At 40.7% G+C, this 19578-nt stretch overlaps 2 protein-coding genes across 4 annotated transcripts in view; both read right to left on the bottom strand.

Moving 5' to 3' along the window:
* ddx43 (DEAD (Asp-Glu-Ala-Asp) box polypeptide 43) overlaps nt 1-2740 on the bottom strand; it is a 28839-nt gene extending 26099 nt beyond the window's left edge. For both annotated transcript variants that reach the window (XM_061911313.1, XM_061911314.1), the window contains exon 1: nt 2345-2740. In XM_061911313.1, coding sequence (XP_061767297.1) covers nt 2345-2654 — 310 coding nt within the window. In that variant the 5' untranslated portion in view covers nt 2655-2740. The remainder of the gene's footprint in view (nt 1-2344) is intronic.
* A 4194-nt stretch (nt 2741-6934) lies between these two features.
* Nucleotides 6935-19578, bottom strand: part of LOC133559502 (potassium voltage-gated channel subfamily KQT member 5-like) — a 241718-nt gene continuing 229074 nt past the window's right edge. The window contains exons 15-17 of one of the 2 annotated variants that reach the window (XM_061911321.1): nt 14648-14752; nt 11272-11398; nt 6935-9243 (exon numbers count right to left, since the gene is read on the bottom strand). In XM_061911321.1, coding sequence (XP_061767305.1) covers nt 8290-9243; nt 11272-11398; nt 14648-14752 — 1186 coding nt within the window. In that variant the 3' untranslated portion in view covers nt 6935-8289. The remainder of the gene's footprint in view (nt 9244-11271; nt 11399-14647; nt 14753-19578) is intronic. The other variant, XM_061911322.1, reaches the window with a different exon arrangement.

Here is a 19578-nt window from a genome sequence, read left to right as displayed (position 1 = left end):
TGTATGTGGAAAGCGGTGTATTGCGGCCGGCTATAGAAACACAAACACAGCCGGTGTTTCTTTGTTTACATTCCCTAAAGGTTTGGTTTTGGAATTGGATTGCATTGTTAATGTATTGCTGTGTATTGGTTTGTTGGTCAATTGCTCTGTTTATTGCAGTTCTAAGTGTTGCTGGGTCAGGTTTGGTTTTGGAATTGGATTGCATTGTTATGGTATTGCTGTGTATTGGTTTGTTGGATCAGGGACGGTGTGGCGCAGTGGTAGAGTGGCCGTGCCCAACCCGAGGCTCCCTGTTTCAATCCCCACTTAGTACCAACCTCGTCACTGAGCGTGTCCTGAGCAAGACACTTCACCCTTGCTCCTGATGGGTGCTGGTTAGTGCCTTGCATGGCAGCTCCCTCCATCAGTGTGTGAATGTGTCTGTGAATGGGTAAATGTGGAAGTAGTGTCAAAGCGCTTTGAGGACCTTGAAGTAGGGCTGGGCGATATATCGATATAAACGATATATCGCAGGTTTGTCTCTGTGCGATATACAGTAGAAAATGACTATATCGTAATATTCGATTATATGTTCCCACACCGTTGCTTTTAGCTGCGTGCATTACATTACTGGTGTTTCTCACTCCTTGTCTCTCCTCACAAACAAGCCCGCCTTGTTACATAAGTCGCGCGTTTAGTGCCATATGCTCTCGCCGAGAGCTAACGTTAGCTGAGGAAGATCGAGTTGCTTTTAGCTGCGTGCATTACACAACAGGCATTTCTCACTCCTCCTCGTCTCTCATTCTGACAGAGACGTAAAACAAGCCCGCCTTCTTACATACGTCACATACTCACGCGCGTTTACCGTCATAGCTCTCGCCGATCAGAGAGGTAGCAGCATGGCTAACGTTAGCTGAGGCAGGTCGAGCGAGCGGAGCTTGTGACAATACAAGAGAGAGATGGTGCGAAACTTATCACAAATGGAGAAAGAACAATAAATGCCCAAAATAAAGAGCAGGGGATCCATCATCTGGTGGTGGTTATAGCTTCACGTGGGAAGATATTCAGCAGACAACAGCAATATGCAAAGTATGCAGCAGATGTGTTACTACAAAAAAGTAGCAACACTATTAACTTGTTCTTTCATTTAAAAAGTCCCCCGTGAGAGAATGAAGAGTACTTAATAAATACAGTTTTGGTCAATTGACTTACTGTATTTTTCGGACTATAAGTCACAGTTTTGTTCATAGTTTGGCCGGGGGTGCGACTTATATTCAGGAGCGACCTTTGTGTGGAATTGTTAACACAGTACCGTAGGATATCAAATAATATTATTTAGCTCATTCACGTAAGAGACTAGATGTATAACAATTAACCGGATTTAGCGATTAGGAGTGACATATTGTTTGGTAAACGTATTGCATGTTCTATATGTTAGTTATTTGAATAACTCTTACAATAATATGTTACGTTAACATACCAGGCACCTTCTCAGTTGGTTATTTATGCATCGTAACGTACACTTATTCAGCCTGTAGTTCACTATTCTTTATTCATTTTAAATTGCCTTTCAAAAGTCTGTTTTTGGTGTTGGGTTTTATCAAATCAATTTCCTCCAAAAATGCGACTTATACTCCAGTGCGACTTATATATGTGTTTTTCCTTCTTTATTATGCATTTTCGGCAGGTGCGAATTATACTCCTGAGCGACTTATACTCCGAAGAATACGGTAGTTGTGATTTCCCTCTCTACATGAAAGTTTAAAAGTAGCATATATTAATGCAGTATGAAGAAGAATGTTTTAATGTAGACACATAGAATCATCATACTGCTGTGATTATATGCATCAAGTGTTCATTCAAGGCCAAGGCAAAATATCGTAATATATATTGTACATCGCAATATGGCATTAAAATATCCGATATTAATAAAAGCCAATATCGCCCAGTCCTACCTTGAAGGTAGAAAAGCGCTATACAAGTAGTCCATTTATCATTTATTTAAAAAAACAATAATAATACAAATAAAAATAAGTCGATTTTTTTTTTTTAATGAGAATCGATTCTGAATCGCGATTCCTATTTGAATCGATTTTTTCCCCACACCCCTAATTGGAACATCCCACAATTGCGCAAATTGTCTTCGGCATATTCAAAAATATACATGACATGGAATAAACAAATAATCACGCTGAAATGTAAAAACAAACCACGAACTGATGACGAAGTTTAAGTATGGAATCGCTGCCTTTGTTTATCCCTCCCGACCTTTGACCTCGACAAATTGGACATGCGCAGAAGCCAACTTCGAACTGGTCCATTAGGCTTTTTGCTGTTAAGCAAATTTTTGTAAAAATGAACATACCAATGATTCTTCCCACTAAGCCATTTTCCACAGTGATAGTGACGGCAGACTCGGACTTGTTGGCGCCATAAGAAGTGCGTCGTCCCGGGTTTCCGCCATCCGCGCTCCGGTAAAAAGAGCGGCCTTCATTTGGCCGACTTCGTCTCAAGCCGCCATTGTCGTCGTCCTCTCCTCTCGGCCTCCAAGCTCCAAATTTGGCTCCGTTTCGTACACCGAACGAAACATTTTTCTTCTCCGGGACGTCTGGCGAAGGCTTCCGTTTAGTCGGTGCCGAATTTGCTGCCAGCTCGTCCTCCTCCCAATCCGACATTTTCTATTTGGGTCCAAACCAGCTTGCGAGCTAACGCACCTGTAGCCCGCTAAGCCGTCAATCAAAATGATGCTTTCAGACCGCTTGGAAATCTCACACTTCTCATTTACAAAAAAAAAAAAAAAAAAACGCATCTCGTAAAAAACAACTACTGAATCAACATCCATTTTAATTTTATTAAAGAATAACAAAAAAAATCATTTTTGCTTCCCTCATCCAGACAATATACATACATATAATTTGCACTTGTAATAAATTAATTTCAACGTAAAAAGAGTGTTACAATTTTCAAGCTTTGTTTTAGGGCCTGTTGTGTAATAAATTACTGTTCAAGCAGTAGAGCGATTATTTGAATAAAGGCAACAATCAGTGGTGAGAGCTACTTATACGTGTGTTAATTGGATTGACACATTATGCCCACATTAGTGTTGCGATACAGGAAATAAAACAAAAAAAATGCATGAAGGCACCATGAAGAGAATCTAAACACAATCATTTATGCACTTTCCTTGTTATTTCATAGGCCTCACGCATCAGTTTGTAATTGACCTCTTGCAATATGAAGCCAAAGTCATAAATCAACAACAACGTTCATCCCTCTGTCTCTCAGGTTCTTATATCGCACCACACATATCCAACAAAGACCTGCTTGAAATAATATACCCTGTGGGGAATTCGTTATTGTTAGGCATCGCTCAAAAACCACACTTTAAAACAGAGGTCTTCAACAGGGGGTACGTGACCCCTGCAGCCGGGGTTTGCAGAGCTACTGCAGCGTGGGGGTCTGGAAATTTCCTGCCGATTAAACTGTCTTTTTTTTAAATATTCAACCCTTCCCGCAATTTAAAATGTTTAAGTTCTTTAAGTACACAATAATAATCATTAAACACACTGAAGTGCAGCGTTTATTTACCATTTGTCGGGCCCCCAAAGAATATGTTTCTCAGCAGTGGTATTCAGTTGTAATACACTTTTACACCACTTGTGGCAGTAATGACAAGATCTAACAAACAGAAGTCTGGAGCAAAAGTCATAGAGAAGTTTCTTAAAGCGCAAAAAATATGACTAAAGTGGTGAATTTAATTGACAGTTTATTTCAAAAACATATATATTGATTATTTGTTATTTATTTAGTTAGGATGTATTTATTTTAGCACTGTGTAATTGCATGCAATTGTTATTTTTCAGGGCTTCACGGTGGCAGAGGGGTTAGTGCGTCTGCCTCACAATACGAAGGTCCTGCAGTCCTGGGTTCAAATCCAGGCTCGGGATCTTTCTGTGTGGAGTTTGCATGTTCTCCCCGTGAATGCGTGGGTTCCCTCCGGGTACTACGGCTTCCTCCCACCTCCAAAGACATGCACCTGGGGATAGGTTGATTGGCAACACTAAATTGGCCCTAGTGTGTGAATGTGAGCGTGAATGTTGTCTGTCTATCTGTGTTGGCCCTGCGATGAGGTGGCGACTTGTCCAGGGTGTACCCCGCCTTCCGCCCGATTGTAGCTGAGATAGGCGCCAGCGACCCCGTGACCTCAAAAGGGAATAAGCGGTAGAAAATGGATGGGATGGATGTTATTTTTCATCAGTTTTTGTGAATATACTTATTTTTTATTAGCCTTGATAATCTTTGTGATCAAAACAATCTTTCATATCATTTGACAAATATATCATGTTAAACTGTAAGTAGGTTGGATATAATAATTGAAAACGATTAAAATCAAGAGTGAGATTGCTCATTCAGTCTTAATATTTGACTGGGCCCCTCTGTAGTGGAAACGTCCATCCATCCATCTTCTTCCGCTTATCCGAGGTCGGGTCGCGGGGGCAGCAGCCTAAGCAGGGAAGCCCAGACTTCCCTTTCCCCAGCCACTTCGTCTAGCTCTTCCCGGGGGATCCCGAGGCGTTCCCAGGCCAGCCGGGAGACATAGTCTTCCCAATGTGTCCTGGGTCTTCCCTGTGGCCTCCTACCGGTTGGACGTACCCTAAACACCTCCCTCGGGAGGCGTTCGGGTGGCATCCTGACCAGATGCCCGAACCACCTCATCTGGCTCCTCTCGATGTGGAGGAGCAGCGGATTTACTTTGAGTTCCTCCCGGATGACAGAGCTTCTCACCCTATCTCTAAGGGAGAGCCCCGCCACACGGCGGAGGAAACTTATTTCGGCCGCTTGTACCCGTGATCTTATACTTTCGGTCATGGAAACGTGGAAACGTGTAGTTTAAAATAAAAACATGAATAACTATAACTGTTATATTCATGTTAGCATTGAAGATAGCTCGCGATTAGTGCTCCAGTTGCCAGCAAGCAATTAGCGATAGCAATATATAATATACTATATTGGTATATATTATATATTGTATATGTAAATATTATATATGTGTTGTATTTTATATTGCTTCTATAGTACATGTTAAGTCTACTTTAGACCTGCATTATCCTTTCCATCCTTTGTAACTGAGCTCCTGTGTGGAACAATTTCCCTTGTGGATCAATAAAGTTTGTCTCAATCTAAGTCTCTACTATATTATTTGAATATCTTAGTATGGCACAATAACAAAGTACCTTTAGGACCAGTTTAATAACACCATTTAATAAAGGACAATATAAGTAGGGACAACGTTGAAGACCCCTGCTTTAAAACACATTTAAGACTCTCGTGATGGCAAAACACTTTATAGGCACTCTAGAACAGTGATTCTCAAACTGTGGCAAGCGGGCGCCATCTAGTGGTGTGCCAAAGAATCACTTAATGAATTATTCAAACATAGTGTTACTGTTCAAACTGTGTGTAAGGTTACAGTGGCAGAAAATATTAAACATGTTAAATAAAATCTATGCCTTGTTTTTAACAAATACTTAAGCCTACTAGGCCACTAAATTTCAATGCCGGTGGTACTTGGAGAAAAAAGTTTGAGAACCGCTGCTCAAGAAAAATACTGAAAAACCCAGGAAGCAACTTTGCAATAAAACTTCAGGACATTGTGCAACCAAAAAGGGGCGTGGTTTCTTCCTCGCTATGTTTGACGCCACGTCCTCAGTCAGCGCCGCGAGTGGCAATATTTCAAGTGTTCATGCATAAGAAGCTAGACATTTGACTCGGTTATGTCACAGTGAGATATGAAATTCCAGCTGACACATCGCTTTCAGCCCCCTGCAACCCATGTATTATTCATATATAGTACAGCATTATGATGGCAACAGCACCCAATGAAAGGGGTTGTCGGAAAAGCTTTGCGGTGAAATTCAATTGTGTGTTGATGAACGTCGGAATATATCGTTGTAGGGCATGCAGTAACTAACAGACATGCGGCATCCCTCAAACTCCTCCGCCGTTTAGTCTCCGAGCAAGCGGCCGTCACTTGTACGGTAAACAAACACACTGAGATGATCGTGACATGCGTCCATGACTATTTTTTTTTTTGTTTTCCTTACGTCCCATCACAACAGGCTTTAATAATAACATACCTGACTATCATTTTTCATGCATTTGTTCCGTTGCTCGCCGCGTCATAATTTGGTCAAAAGACTAAAGTACAAGCTAAAGGATGACATGAGGTTAATGAAGCGTCATTTTTTTAGTATTAAATAATTTTGCAAATCTAGTTTAGATGCACATTTTCATCTATTTAGTGTATTACTGACTTTCATGTTTCATACGTAATGCTCACAAAATCAAAGTTGATGAAATACAGTGGAACCTCGATTTACCAACCCCTTCTATTTGCAAACTTGGTGGTTTTTACGAACTTTCAGATTAAGCTAAATGTGCAAACAATGTAGGAACATACTTGCCAACCCTCCCGATTTTCCTGGAAGACTACCGAAGTTCAGCGCCTCTCCCGAAAATCTCCAATCTCCCGAAATTCTCTCGATTTCTACCCGGACAACAATATTGGGGGCGTGCCTTAAAAGCACTGCCTTTAGCCTTTGCAACCTGTCGTCACGTCCGCTTTTCCTCCATACAAGCAGCGTGCCGGCCAAATTACATATTAAAAGTGGATTTACACACACACAAGTGAATGCAACGCATACTTGCCAACAGCCATACAGGTCACACTGAGGGTGGCTGTATAAACAACTTTAACACTGTTAAAAATATGCGCTGCACTGTGAACGCACACCAAACAAGAATGACAAACACATTTCGGGAGAACATCCGCACCGTAGCACTACATAAACACAACAGAACAAATACCCAGAATCCCTTGCAGCACTAACTCTTACGGGACGCTACAATATACACCAATCCCCGCCCACCTCAACCCCTAACCCCCCCCTCCCCATCTCCCGAATTTGGAGGTCTCATGGTTGGCAAGTATGTGTACGAACCCTTCATCCAGTCTTTGATTTTGTGTCACCCCTGCAGACAAAAAGCAGGGCGGCGCATGTTTGGGGAGGCAGAGTCTTCCACAGTCACCTCTCAGTGACAGGTTTTGTCTATATTGCTAACTCATATAAGTCCCCAAAACTCAACAGACCAACGTGGAAAGAAGAAAGGAATGGCTGTGGAGTTCAAAAAACCAAACAAACTCTACTGTAAGTTCCGGACTATAGGCCGCTACTTTTTTCCTACATTTCCAACCCTGCGGCTTTTAGAACGTTGCGGCTAATTTATGGATTTTTTTCTCTTAACGGCCATAATGTCGTCAGTCGGGTTATTGAGTCTGTTTAGCTATTTGGAGAGCTAGTTTCCGCAGCTCGTGGGTCCATGACGATGACTTCTGTTTTGTTTGATCAGCCGTTTTACTGCCACATTACAGGCACCGTTTGCAAACAATTAAGGTATGTAAACAACTCATTTCGCAACGTATATAGTTTGGTGCGGCTAATATACTGGGGAAAACAATTTTCTTCTAAAATTTAGTGGGTGCAGCTTATATCCTGATGTGCTCTATAGTCCGGAATATATGGTATTTGCAAGGAGAATATTAATGGCACCTATAAGTATTGAAGAATCCCCAAAGCAGGCTTCGTTCGACAGAAAGTTTTAATTGTGATGAGACCGGACTTTTTTGGAAAAAGATGCCAAAGCAGACTTATTTCACAAGGGAGGAAACGATCTCTTCTCTTTCAGCAGCGCCTCATTCAAGCGTGCACACACATACACACGGCCCGTCTTCCCAACCTTTTCTTTCTCTCCCTGTTTGTCTGCTACTTTCTCATCAGCTTTTACTTTTTAAATTGTTTATTATATGTTTTTCAAAGTTAAGGATTTTTATGGTTTCTGATCTTTTGTGAGGGCACCAAAGGGACTTCTGTGTGTATGCAGCGCATTAAGGAGGTATTCTATCCAGTACAGTATAGGACTTTATATTGTGTTCAAAGTGGCCAAACCTTCACTAAAATAGAGACTTTTGTCGAAGTAGGAACCATGTATTCACATTGATATTGTTTCGCAAGGGGAACTTTGATTCACTGAGCAAACTTTTAGATTCACCCATGAAGTTTGTAAATGGAGGTTCCACTGTATGATAAAAAGTTTGTACATTCAAGGAAAACAAGCTAATTTCCTGTCAAGTGGCCTCCTCATGAATGGCATACAGTGACTGTGTGTGTGTGTGTGTGTGTGTGTGTGTGTGTGTGTGTGTGTGTGTGTGTGTGTGTGTGTGTGTGTGTGTGTGTGTGTGTGTGTGCGTGGTCAGCCCAGTTGCACATGTGGCGACCGACTGAGGAGGTCTGACGTTTCCTCGGCGAGAGCAGCAGCCTCGTCCACAGTGTGCGACAGGTGTGCAGGGCCCCTGTGGGGGTCCTGGGCCAGGAAACCCAAATGCTGATGGGGGCCGGGCCCCTGCAGTTTGCGCTCACTGATAAAGAGTTCTCTTGCGTCCCAGTCGCTGAGGTCATCGTACGGCGTGGCCCGGTGGCTGGAAGGCTGGGTGAGATTGTGCATGGAGAGGGACTTCCCGAGGGCGCACCCCCAGTCCGGGGGCGTCCCATCGGGGCTGGGCGAAAGCAGCAAGAGAGGGTCCACCTCCAGGCTCATGTGTCTCCTCCAGGCCGCCTCGGATTTGGCGCCGGGTTTCTCCCGGAGCTGGGCGCTCTCCAAGCCTGGCTGGGGTCCCACGACGACAGAGGGGCCGGGGCCCCCCCGGTGTGCCAGCACTATATCTGTTACATCATCTGGGTCGGGATCAGCCGGGCAGCGCAGGTGGGAGGGGTGCATCACCGGGGGCAACTGGAGGGTAAAACCCCCCGAGGGAGGGGGCGGAGGGGGCAGGTCGGGGAAGTGCGCTCTCCTGGTGCCGTTTGGGGTGACCCGGGTGGGGTAAGGGCTGTCGGGGGGCAACAGGGGCGACGGGGAGAGCGAGGCGGTGGACGGGGGGTAGGACGGAGGGGCCGAGTCCGGGGGGCCGTCGTCGTCGGCGGGCGCCAAGATGAGCCGTAGTCCCCGGGGGTTTGCGCCATGGTCGCTCCCGCTGCCGTGCGGCGAGGGCGGGTCCATGTCCATGATGGAGGCCTGGTAGTCGGCGCTGCGGTGCCGGTCCAGTTCGAAAAGTGGCAGCGAGGACAGAGCGAGACCAGAGGGACCTTTCTGCAGGACTTGGCGGTAAACATCCAGCAAAGAATCCAGCTTGGACTCGATGGAGGACACCTGCGAGCAGAAAGTCTCACAATTCTTCAAACTCTGACAAATAAAAGTCGAATAAATGAAGTCAAACTTTAGCAGTGTTGATGTGTTATGTTGGCATTAAAATCCAAAACATTTTAATTGTGGTTTTTTCTTTGTCGATGTGTCGTGCTGAGGAGACATTTTTACATTTTCTTATTATTTTTCTGTTTTGCACTGAGGAGAGAATCCATTACCCAAAATTTTGTTGACCTGGTGAACTGTGTATGCTTGTACAAGGTGTGGAAAATGCATTTATCCCCCGGGAAGAGCTAGACGAAGTGGCTGGGGAGAGGGAAGTCTGGGTTTCCCTGCTTAGGCTGTTGCCCCCGCGACCCGACCTCGGATAAGCGGAAGATGATGGATGGATGGAGTTCTTTCTTTATTCATGTTTTAGGCATTGGAATGTGAAAAGGATGCATCCCCCTCCTTATCTCATCAGTGTTGGGGAAGGGGGAGGCATTCCTCTCTTTGGGGACTGCTTTCCGATTCAAGAGGTAGTTTCTTTCCGTTTGAATGTTAGACCATCCCGAGATGACGGTATGACTGTATTGATGTGGGCTGGTCTCCTGAAGCTTCAGTAAAACTTGTTAATATTCCTACTCTGTCTTGATGGTCCTTCTTACTCAGCATATATGTCATCGAAATAACTTTAATTCCCTGAGAGGGAATACTGGCCAGACGCAACAAAGGACAATAAATATTTTATGTACATTAGCAATTGCTTAGTAGTTTGTTTTTATAGCGCTGCAGCGATTTATCGATTATAATAAAGCTTTGATTCAGTTAAAGCAGGTGTGTCCAAACTTTTTTTTAGCGAGGGCCGCATCAATTAGCCCAATTAGCCTGTTCACCTGTGGGATGTTAGCATGCTAACTTTTTAAGCTAATTTTACATCCGTACTCTTCAGATTTTAGCATTCACATGCAATTTATACATCCTAGTTTTTGGGTGTAATGTTCTCTTTAAGGGATATTTTTAGTTTGTCTTTAGAATATGTCACGAGCGAATAAAAAAAACAAACTGCGGGTCACACTTTGGACACCCTTGGTTTAATGACTAAAACTTATACAAATGTGATAAACCTCGGGCCGCATGGAGAGCAGGGAACTTTATGTACACGGACGTAGTTTCCGCACGACCGCTGCATTAGAGCGCACATGAGAGCGGTGGCGTGGGAGTGTCGTGATTTGTGTCGTGAGTCTTTATATTTTTATGAATACATTACTGCAAAATTGTAAAAAATAATTTTTAATGTTATGTTCATTTATTAAAAAAAAAAAAAGAATAAAAAAGCTATAGCAAGCAGAAAAAAAATAATTCTAACTATTTTCCCTAAAATACGCACTAAAACTATAAAATGTGTTTTATCCGATAAATTGAACAAACTAATCGATTAAGTACTCAAATACTAAAATAATTGATGTCTGTAACTCTATTTAAATCAGTGGTCCTCAACCACCGAGCCGCAGAAGAATGTTTTATTAATTTTAATTATTTTTTGATTAAAAAAAAAAAAAAAAAAAAAAAATATATTTTTTTATTAAAACAACATAAAAAACACAAGATACACTTACAATTAGTGCACCGACCCAAAAAACCCCTCAATTTTTCATGACAAAAACCTCCCTTTTTCATGACAAAAGGAAAGAAAAAAAAAAGAAAAAAATCCCCCCCGCCCCCCGCCTGGCCGAGGGACAAAGTGTCAAGCGTTGACCGGTCGGCAACAACAAAAAGGTTGGGGATCACTGATTTAAATGATAAAATGGCTTAATATGATTCATGTGCGCATTTATTTTAGGTGTAAAAAAAGGTTAACCAATGCAAAAAAAAAACAAATATACGCAGTCTAGCAAAAAAAAAAAAACATAAAAAATAAATAAATTAAATGCTCTGAGTGAATGTTTTGATGCAACTTAACTGAAGTTCTGTGCAATAATATTTTTCCCAAATTGTTCCCCGCAACCCCAAAAGGGACAAGCGGTAGAAAATTAATGCATTGATGTTCCTTACCTGCCTCTCCACCTTACACACGCGGCCCAGCATGCTCATGCCCTCGTGAGGATCTCCATCCGGGTTCAGTTTGTCCCTCAGCTTTTTATCCACGGGGACTTGGCCTTTTCCGAGGATCTGATCCACCCTGGCTCGCACACACAAACACACAAAATGGCGTTAAAACATTGATAAGAACTGTGTCATTAAAGTAGGCGGTGCTCCACTTGGCGTCAGGTTGAAGAGCACACCTGAAAGTCGGATGTTAGGGTTAGTAAAAAAAGACAAAAACAAAGCACACGTCTTCATCAATTCCGTTAATGCTGTTACAGTCAAAAAGTGTTCAGCTTGGAATATGAATTCACTCATCCACCACATATTTAGGGAACACAAACATGAGTTGAATGCTTTTTACACCAATACGATACAACTTGACAAAATCACCGGTTGACACACACACAATGTGCTTGGTTTCGTTGACACAGGAAATAGCTTAAGCTTAATTCAAAGGTCCCATGTATTATTATTTTTTTCAGTGTCATAGGTACCAAAATACGAAATGTGTTAGCCTAGATCAGGGGTCACCAACGCAGTGCCCGCGGGGACCAGGTAGCCCGTAAGGACCACATGAGTAGCCCGCTGGCCTGTTCTAAAATTAGCTCAAATAGCAGCATTTTTTTTTACATTTTATTTATTTACTAGCAAGCTGCTCAACATTTTTAATTCTAAGAGAGACAAAACTCAAATAAAATTAAAAATTTCAAGAAAATATTTTGAAGACTTGGTCTTCACTTGTTTAAATTAATTTATTGTTTTTACTTTGCCTCTTATGACTTTCAGAAAGACAATTTTAGAGAAAAAAATACAACCTTAAAAATGATTTTAGGATTTTTAAACACATATACCTTTTTACCTTTTAAATTCCCTTCCTATTCTTTCCTGACAATTTAAATCAATGTTCAAGTAAATAAATGTTTTTAATCGTAAAGAATAATAACTACATTTTGATTTAATTCTTCATTTTAGCTTCGGTTTTTTCGACGAAGAATATTTGTGAAATATTTTTTCAAACTTATTATGATTAAAATTCAAATTTAAAAAAATGATTCTGGCAAATCTAGAAAAATCTGTAGAATCAAAGTTTAATCTTATTTGAAAGTCTTTTGAATTTATCTAAAAAAACAAATTCTGGAAAATCTAGAAGAAATAATGATTTGTCTTTGTTGGAAATATAGCTTGGTCCAATTTGTTATATATTCTAACAAATTGCAGATTGGATTTTAACCTATTTAAAACATGTCATCAAAATTCAGAAATTAATCTTAATCAGGAAAAATTACTAATGATGTTCCATGAACTTTTTTAAAAAATTTTTCAAAAAGATTCGAATTAAGTAGTTTTTTTTCTTCTTTTTTTCAGTTGAATTTTGAATTTTAAAGAGTCGAAATTGAAGATAAAGTATGTTTCAAAATTAAATTTTCTTTTTTTTCCTGTTTTCTCTTCTTTTAAAACATTCAACTAAGTGTTTCTTTCATCATTTATTCTCTACAAAAAACCTTCCGTAAAAGGAAAAAAAAAAATTGTACGACGGAATGACAGACAGAAATACACATTTCTTTATATATATATAGATTTATTTATTAAAGGTAAATTGAGCAAATTGGCTATTTCTGGCAATTTATTAAGTGTGTATCAAACTGGTAGCCCTTCGCATTAATCAGTACCCAAGAAGTAGCTCTTGGTTTCAAAAAGGTTGGTGACCCCTAGCCTAGCTGCTGGGATATAGATGGTTTAAAAGGGCTTTTAGTAAGCACTCATGGGAGCACGCTGTTTTATGTGTCTGTATCTTTAATGCAAATGAGTTGTGTTGGTCTCCAAGAAACGCTGTTGTGTGTTTTATCCACTTTTGACATATACACATGGCCTCACACAAAATACACTTTTTGATCCATAAGTGGAACAAAAAAATTTCCCCTAAAATTTAGTGGGTGCCACTTATATACCATTGCGCTCTTTGGTCCGAAGAATGCGATAGTTACTTTTGCATAATAGGGGACCTTTAAAAACTGCGGTCACAAACACAGCAGCGTAACCACGGAGACAATCTAATGCAGCTAGCGCATGGGTATCAAACTCTGGCCTGCGGGCCAAATCTGGCCCGCCGTGTAATTTAATTTGGCCCTCGAGGCAATATCAATTTAGCATTAGAGCTGGCCCGCCGGTGTTATACAGCGTCGGTGCCGCAATAACACCGCATTCACCGCTAATACTCATACTTGCCAAATCTCCTAATTTTCCCGGTAGACTCCCGAAGTTCAGTGCCCCTCCCGAAAATCTCCCGGGGCAACCATTCTCCCGAATTTCTACCGATTTCCACCTGGACGACTATATTGGGGGCGTGCATTTAAGGCAACCTGTCGTCACGTCCGCTTTTCCTCCATACTAACAGCATGTCACATAATATTTGTGGCTTTTACACACAAACACACACACACACACACACACACACACACACACACACACACACACACACACACACACACACACACACACACGTGAATGCAAGGCATACTTGGTCAACAGCCATACAGGTCACACTGAGGGTGGCCGTATAAACAACTTTAGCACTGTTACAAATATGCGCCACATTGTGAACCCACACCAAACAAGAATGAGAAACACATTTCGGGTGAACATACGCACCGTTACACAACAGAACAAATACCCAGAACCCTTTGCAGCACTAACTCTTCCGGGAAACTTCCAGCAAACTGACCAATAATTAATGTTTCATTCATGCATTTTCTCTTGCTACTTCAAGGCTTGAATGTTTGGTTCATTCATTATTGTTATTTTATTCTCAAATTTTTTACTAGCCTGTAGAAAAAATGTGATATTTATCTCAGAAGATTGCAAATAGAAAAAAAGGCATAACATTTTTATTTAAAGGTTATTTGATATGCCATTGATATTTTTTAAATTATTATTATTATTGTTTGGAACTGGATTTTGCATGACACTAAAGTTATATAACCATTGCTTGTTCAATATTCAATGTAAAACTTGTTTGGGTCCTATTAAAAGGTTAATTTGTGCAACCTTGGCCCGCGGCTTTGTTCCGTTTAAAATTTTGGCCCACTCTGTATTTGAGTTTGACACCCCTGAGCTAGCGGGACCTTTGTGCATGTTAGTATAACAAATTACTATTATGGTATTAATGAAAACCACCCCAGTTGGTTGGAGCTGAACAGGATCCGCCAACTGTACGCGTTCCATACTTGAAATGCAACATCAAGGTCTGCTCTTTCCTGACACGGCACATGCAAACTGCAACCACAACCAAGCTAACAAAAACTAACAAATCTAGCAAAAAATAAAAAATAAATAGAGGGGCAACCCTGAGTTCTTCTTCCTGTTGCTGTAATAGTAATGCAGGGCGGGAGAGGACATGTTCCTGAGTCGACTACTCAAGCCGGGACCAGAGCCTGCTGCACTGGCCATTCTGGAGACAGGAGAGAGACCGGGTCAGATGCAAGACTCCGAACAAATCCAAGCATCACCGAATCACACACAATGCTTATTTACGAGAACAATACTAAAACAAAACTACCTTGTACTATTTGGCGATTGTTAATAAACACACCAGCTGCCTTATTAGGTACAGTTGCACACTAAAACAAGATCCAATATGATTCTGTGTTACTTATTAGTGGTCATGGCTTATTTGTTTAGCGACATCTAGGGGTGTAACGGTACGTGTATTTGTATTGAACCGTTTCGATACGGGGGTTCCGGTTCGGTTCGGAGGTGTACCGAACCAGTTTCCACACGGACATGTTAAGTAGCGTACCGCACGTTGTGTAAACAATGCACACCGAAGCACAACACACGGCATGCTAGCAGCTAACGAGCTAGGATAGACTGACCATACCTCCTCTTTTCAGCGGACATGTCCTCTTTTGCAGAGCTGTCAGGGTGGAGTTCCTTATATGCTTCAAATTTCCGGCATTTTGAGTTAGAGTTGCATGTACAAACCCCGTTTCCATATGAGTTGGGAAATTGTGTTAGATGTAAATATAAACGGAATACAATGATTTGCAAATCATTTTCAACCCATATTCAGTTGAATATGCTACAAAGACAACATATTTGATGTTCAAACTGATAAACATTTTTTTTTCTGCAAATAATCATTAACTTTAGAATTTGATGCCGGCAACACGTGACAAAGAAGTTGAGAAATGTGGCAATAAATACTGATAAAGTTGAGAAATACTCATCAAACACTTATTTGGAACATCTCACAGGTGTGCAGGCTAATTGGGAACAGGTGGGGGCCATGATTGGGTATAAAAAAAGCTTCCATGAAATGCTAAGTAATTCACAAACAAGGATGGGGTGAGGGTCACCAATTTGTAAGCAAATTTGAACAGTTTTAGAACAACATTTTTCAACGAGTTATTGCAAGGAATTTAGGGATTTTACCATCTACGGTCCGTAAAATCATTAAAAGGTTCAGAGAATCTGGAGAAATCACTGCAAGTAAGCAATGATATTATGGACCTTTGACCCCTCAGGCGGTACTGCATCAAAAACCGACATCAGTGTGTAGAAGATATCACCACATGGGCTCAGGAACACTTCATAAAACCACTGTCAGTAACTACAGTTGGTTGCTACATCTGTAAGTTCAAGTTAAAACTCTGCAAAACCCATTTATAAACAACACCAAGGAACGCCGCTGGCTTCGCTGGGCCTGAGCTCATCTAAAATGGACTTATGCAAAGTGGAAAAGTGTTCTGTGGTCTGACAAGTTCACATTTCAAATTATATTTGGAAACTGTAGACGTGGTGTCCTCCGGAACAAAGAGGAAAATAACCATCCGGATTGTTATAGGCGCAAAGTTCAAAAGCCAGCATCTGTGATGGAATGGGGGTGCATTAGTTCCCAAGGCATGGGTAACTTACACATCTGTGAAGGCACCATTAATGCTGAATGGTCCATACAGTTTTTGGAGCAACATATGTTGTCATCCAACCAATGTTATCATGGATGCCCCTGCTTATTTCAGCAAGACAATGCCAAGCCACGTGTTACAACAGCGTGGTTTCTTAGTAAAATAGTGCGGGTACTTTCCTGGCCCGTCTGCAGTCGAGACATGTCTCCCATCGAAAAAGTGTGGCGCATTATGAAGCGTAAAATACGACAGTTGAGACCCCGGACTGTTGAACGACTGAAGCTCTACATAAAACAAGAATGAGAAAGAATTCCACTTTCAAAGTTTCAACAATTAGTTTCCTCAGTTCCCAAAACGTTTATTGAGTGTTTTTAAAAGAAAAGGTGATGTAACACAGTGGTGAACATGCCCTTTCCCAACTACTTTGGCACGTGTTGCAGCCAAGAAATTCAAAGTTAAATATATTTACAAAAAAAAATAAAGTTTATGGTTTGAACATCAAACATCTTGTCTTTGTAGTGCATTCAACTGAATATGGGTTGAAAAGGATTTGCAAATCATTGTATTCCGTTTATATTTACATCTAACAATTTCCCAACTCATATGGAAAGGGGGTTTGTATTTTCAATGTACGTTCAGGGTTAAGAAGGGGTTAAAAACTAAACAAATTGTGCGCACAGCAGCATTCGTGAGGGAGGGGCAGAGACAGAGAGAGCGAGAGAGTTATGATGAATGCGCATGCGTCGCCAGGCTCTGTTTTTTACCCATATATTTATCAGATTTAATTTTTTATTATCTATAGCAGGGCTGTCAAAAGTGTCCCCTGGAGGCCATTTGCGACCCACGGCTAATGTTTTAAATGCCCACGGTACATTCTAAAAATCAATCAATCAATCAATGTTTACTTATATAGCCCTAAATCACTAGTGTCTCAAAGGGCTGCACAAACCACTACGACATCCTCGGTAGGCCCACATAAGGGCAAGGAAAACTCACACCCAGTGGGACATCGGTGACAAAAAATACTATTAAAATAAATAAAAAAGCTTAAAGGTTAAATGTAATTAAAAAAAAGTTGCAATGTTGACTAATAAAACAAAGCTGTTTTTTTCTTTCAAACTGTCATTGCTCAAAACATAATACTGAATCAAAATCAATGTTATTATGAATTATTGACCTCTCCAATGTTCCCATTACTTCACATCAAATATTCCACTAAGAAAAATATTTTTGGTGAAAAGCTTTAGCAAATTTGTTAGATAAATAACCCAAAAATGTATATTTTATTGTTTTCTTACTGTACGGAAAATGAACCGAACCGTGAGTTCTAAACCAAGGTACGTACCAAACCGAAATTTTTCTTTACCGTTACACCCCTAGCAACATCACATGTTTACTATTCAACATGGCTGAACTACAGGTTGCTGACAAGAAAAGCCTTGGAACGCTATCAGTGTTTCCCACACGGCTGCACTCTACTTGTAGAAGTAGGACCAAAAAAAAGTTGTTGACTGCTTTAAAAAAACAAAAAGTACAGCAGAACCTCGAGTTACGCACTTCTGTGCGCAAACTTTTTGATTTACAAACTTTCAGATCAAACCAAATCAAAAAGTTGTTTGGATCGGGTTATATAAAATGATGCTGTGCTCACCACAATTGAAAATACACCTGGGGTCATAAACTAATGAATCCATTGTCTTCCACACGAGGGCGGCAACATCTTTCCAATATCCTACCAAATCAGTTCGTAGGAGAATAAATGTAGGCAAAAATACACCGCGGGCCAACCTTCTTGTTAAACTTTTCTAGCGGGCCGAACTGAACACTTCGGCAGACTGCAGTCGTGGTTTGGACACTAAGCTTTAGATAATGTGTATGATTAACAGAAACACTGTTGTGTTATATCATTTCCCTGCCTTCTCCTTTATTGTGATGTCTGTTTCCTTCAGCTCATTAGTCTCCAGCTAGGGGCGGACACTAAAGCACACCTGCAACCAATTTCAACCTATGAGTATTTAAGCACGTCACTGACAGCTTGGTCTTGCCGGTTATTGTCTCCTGAACCTCCCACGTTCATGCGCCAGCTTCACCTTGTCAGTCCTGGTACGTTGTCTATCCTTAGTCCTATAATCCCTCACCTCTTTGTGTTTGTTTCCTAGCCTTCCTGAGGTAAAGAGGATTCTGTGTTGGACTTTATGCTGTGCTCAATGAGCCCTGGCCTTTTCCCCTGCCGACCACTGAGGAACCTGGTGTGCACTTCTGCCCCATTGCCTTTTGTTACACTTTTTGAACTAATTCAATTTTTCCCTTTTTGGAACTCTACCTTGCCTGCTGTCTCTGCATCCTGGGGTCACCTCCTTGATCAGTTCCTAACAAACACAGTTTAAAAAAATGCCTAAACTTGTGAATTAGGCGATGTGTCAATGTTGAGTGCTTTTGTTTACATGTTCAGTATTTTCACGCTAACATGTTCATGTAACTGAATATTTTTTATTCTACCACTTCTTATTTATTCATTTATGTCAATGTTTGTTTATATGTTACTTGTATTATTTGTCCTCTGTTTTTTTTCTGTTTCATTATCTTGGCTATATTGTTATTCACGCCACTACGGCGCTATACGTCAGAGTTTGAAATAAAACATGATAGCAAATTATAATAATAATAACAACGATAATAAATAATATAAGATAATAAATACAATAATAATAATAACAACTATATAATAATAAACGTATAACTGTATTCTTTACACTGTTATTGGAAATACACAACTTTTTAAATTATAGCAGGCACATTAGATACATTTGCACAAACTATTGGTTTCGCCAATACCAGCCTAAATTTTAGTCCGCATCGGATCAGAAGGAAACCCAGTGATATTGCACTTCAAAATAGACAAGTGTTGTCCATTTTGATGAACTCAATATGAGTCAAAAAAGAAGAGAAGGGAAAAAAGACCTTCTTCCTTTGAATTCAGTAATTGCAAACTCTCCATCAGTGTCCATATTTGATAATGATAAAAGAAGAGAATCGCAGTGGAGTTAACAAAAAAAAGACCATCACATTAATGAGATAACAGGAGCAATTCAGGTTAATGACCATGAATTGCACTTTGAAGTGTTCACAACACAGCATTTTATGTATGACCCAATCCAAACAACCTTTCCCACTCACGGCGCAAATGAACTAACGCAAAAAGTCAAAACACATGGTCACATAACGCAACCTGCTTACCGAACTTTGTGATTATTATTAAACATGTCTAATTAGGAATTACACCCATTTAAACCCCCTGAATGCATGCTGGGGAACAAATGCAAAACACATAATCATTATTGGTGCATTTTAGCTGCTTGATTTTTCTGAT

Source organism: Nerophis ophidion, linkage group LG09 (genome assembly GCF_033978795.1).
Source record: "Nerophis ophidion isolate RoL-2023_Sa linkage group LG09, RoL_Noph_v1.0, whole genome shotgun sequence".
In the NCBI taxonomy this organism is placed as follows: Eukaryota; Metazoa; Chordata; class Actinopteri; order Syngnathiformes; family Syngnathidae; genus Nerophis; species Nerophis ophidion.
Note: the sequence above shows the minus strand (reverse complement) of the source record. Positions and strands in the feature narration are given on the sequence as shown.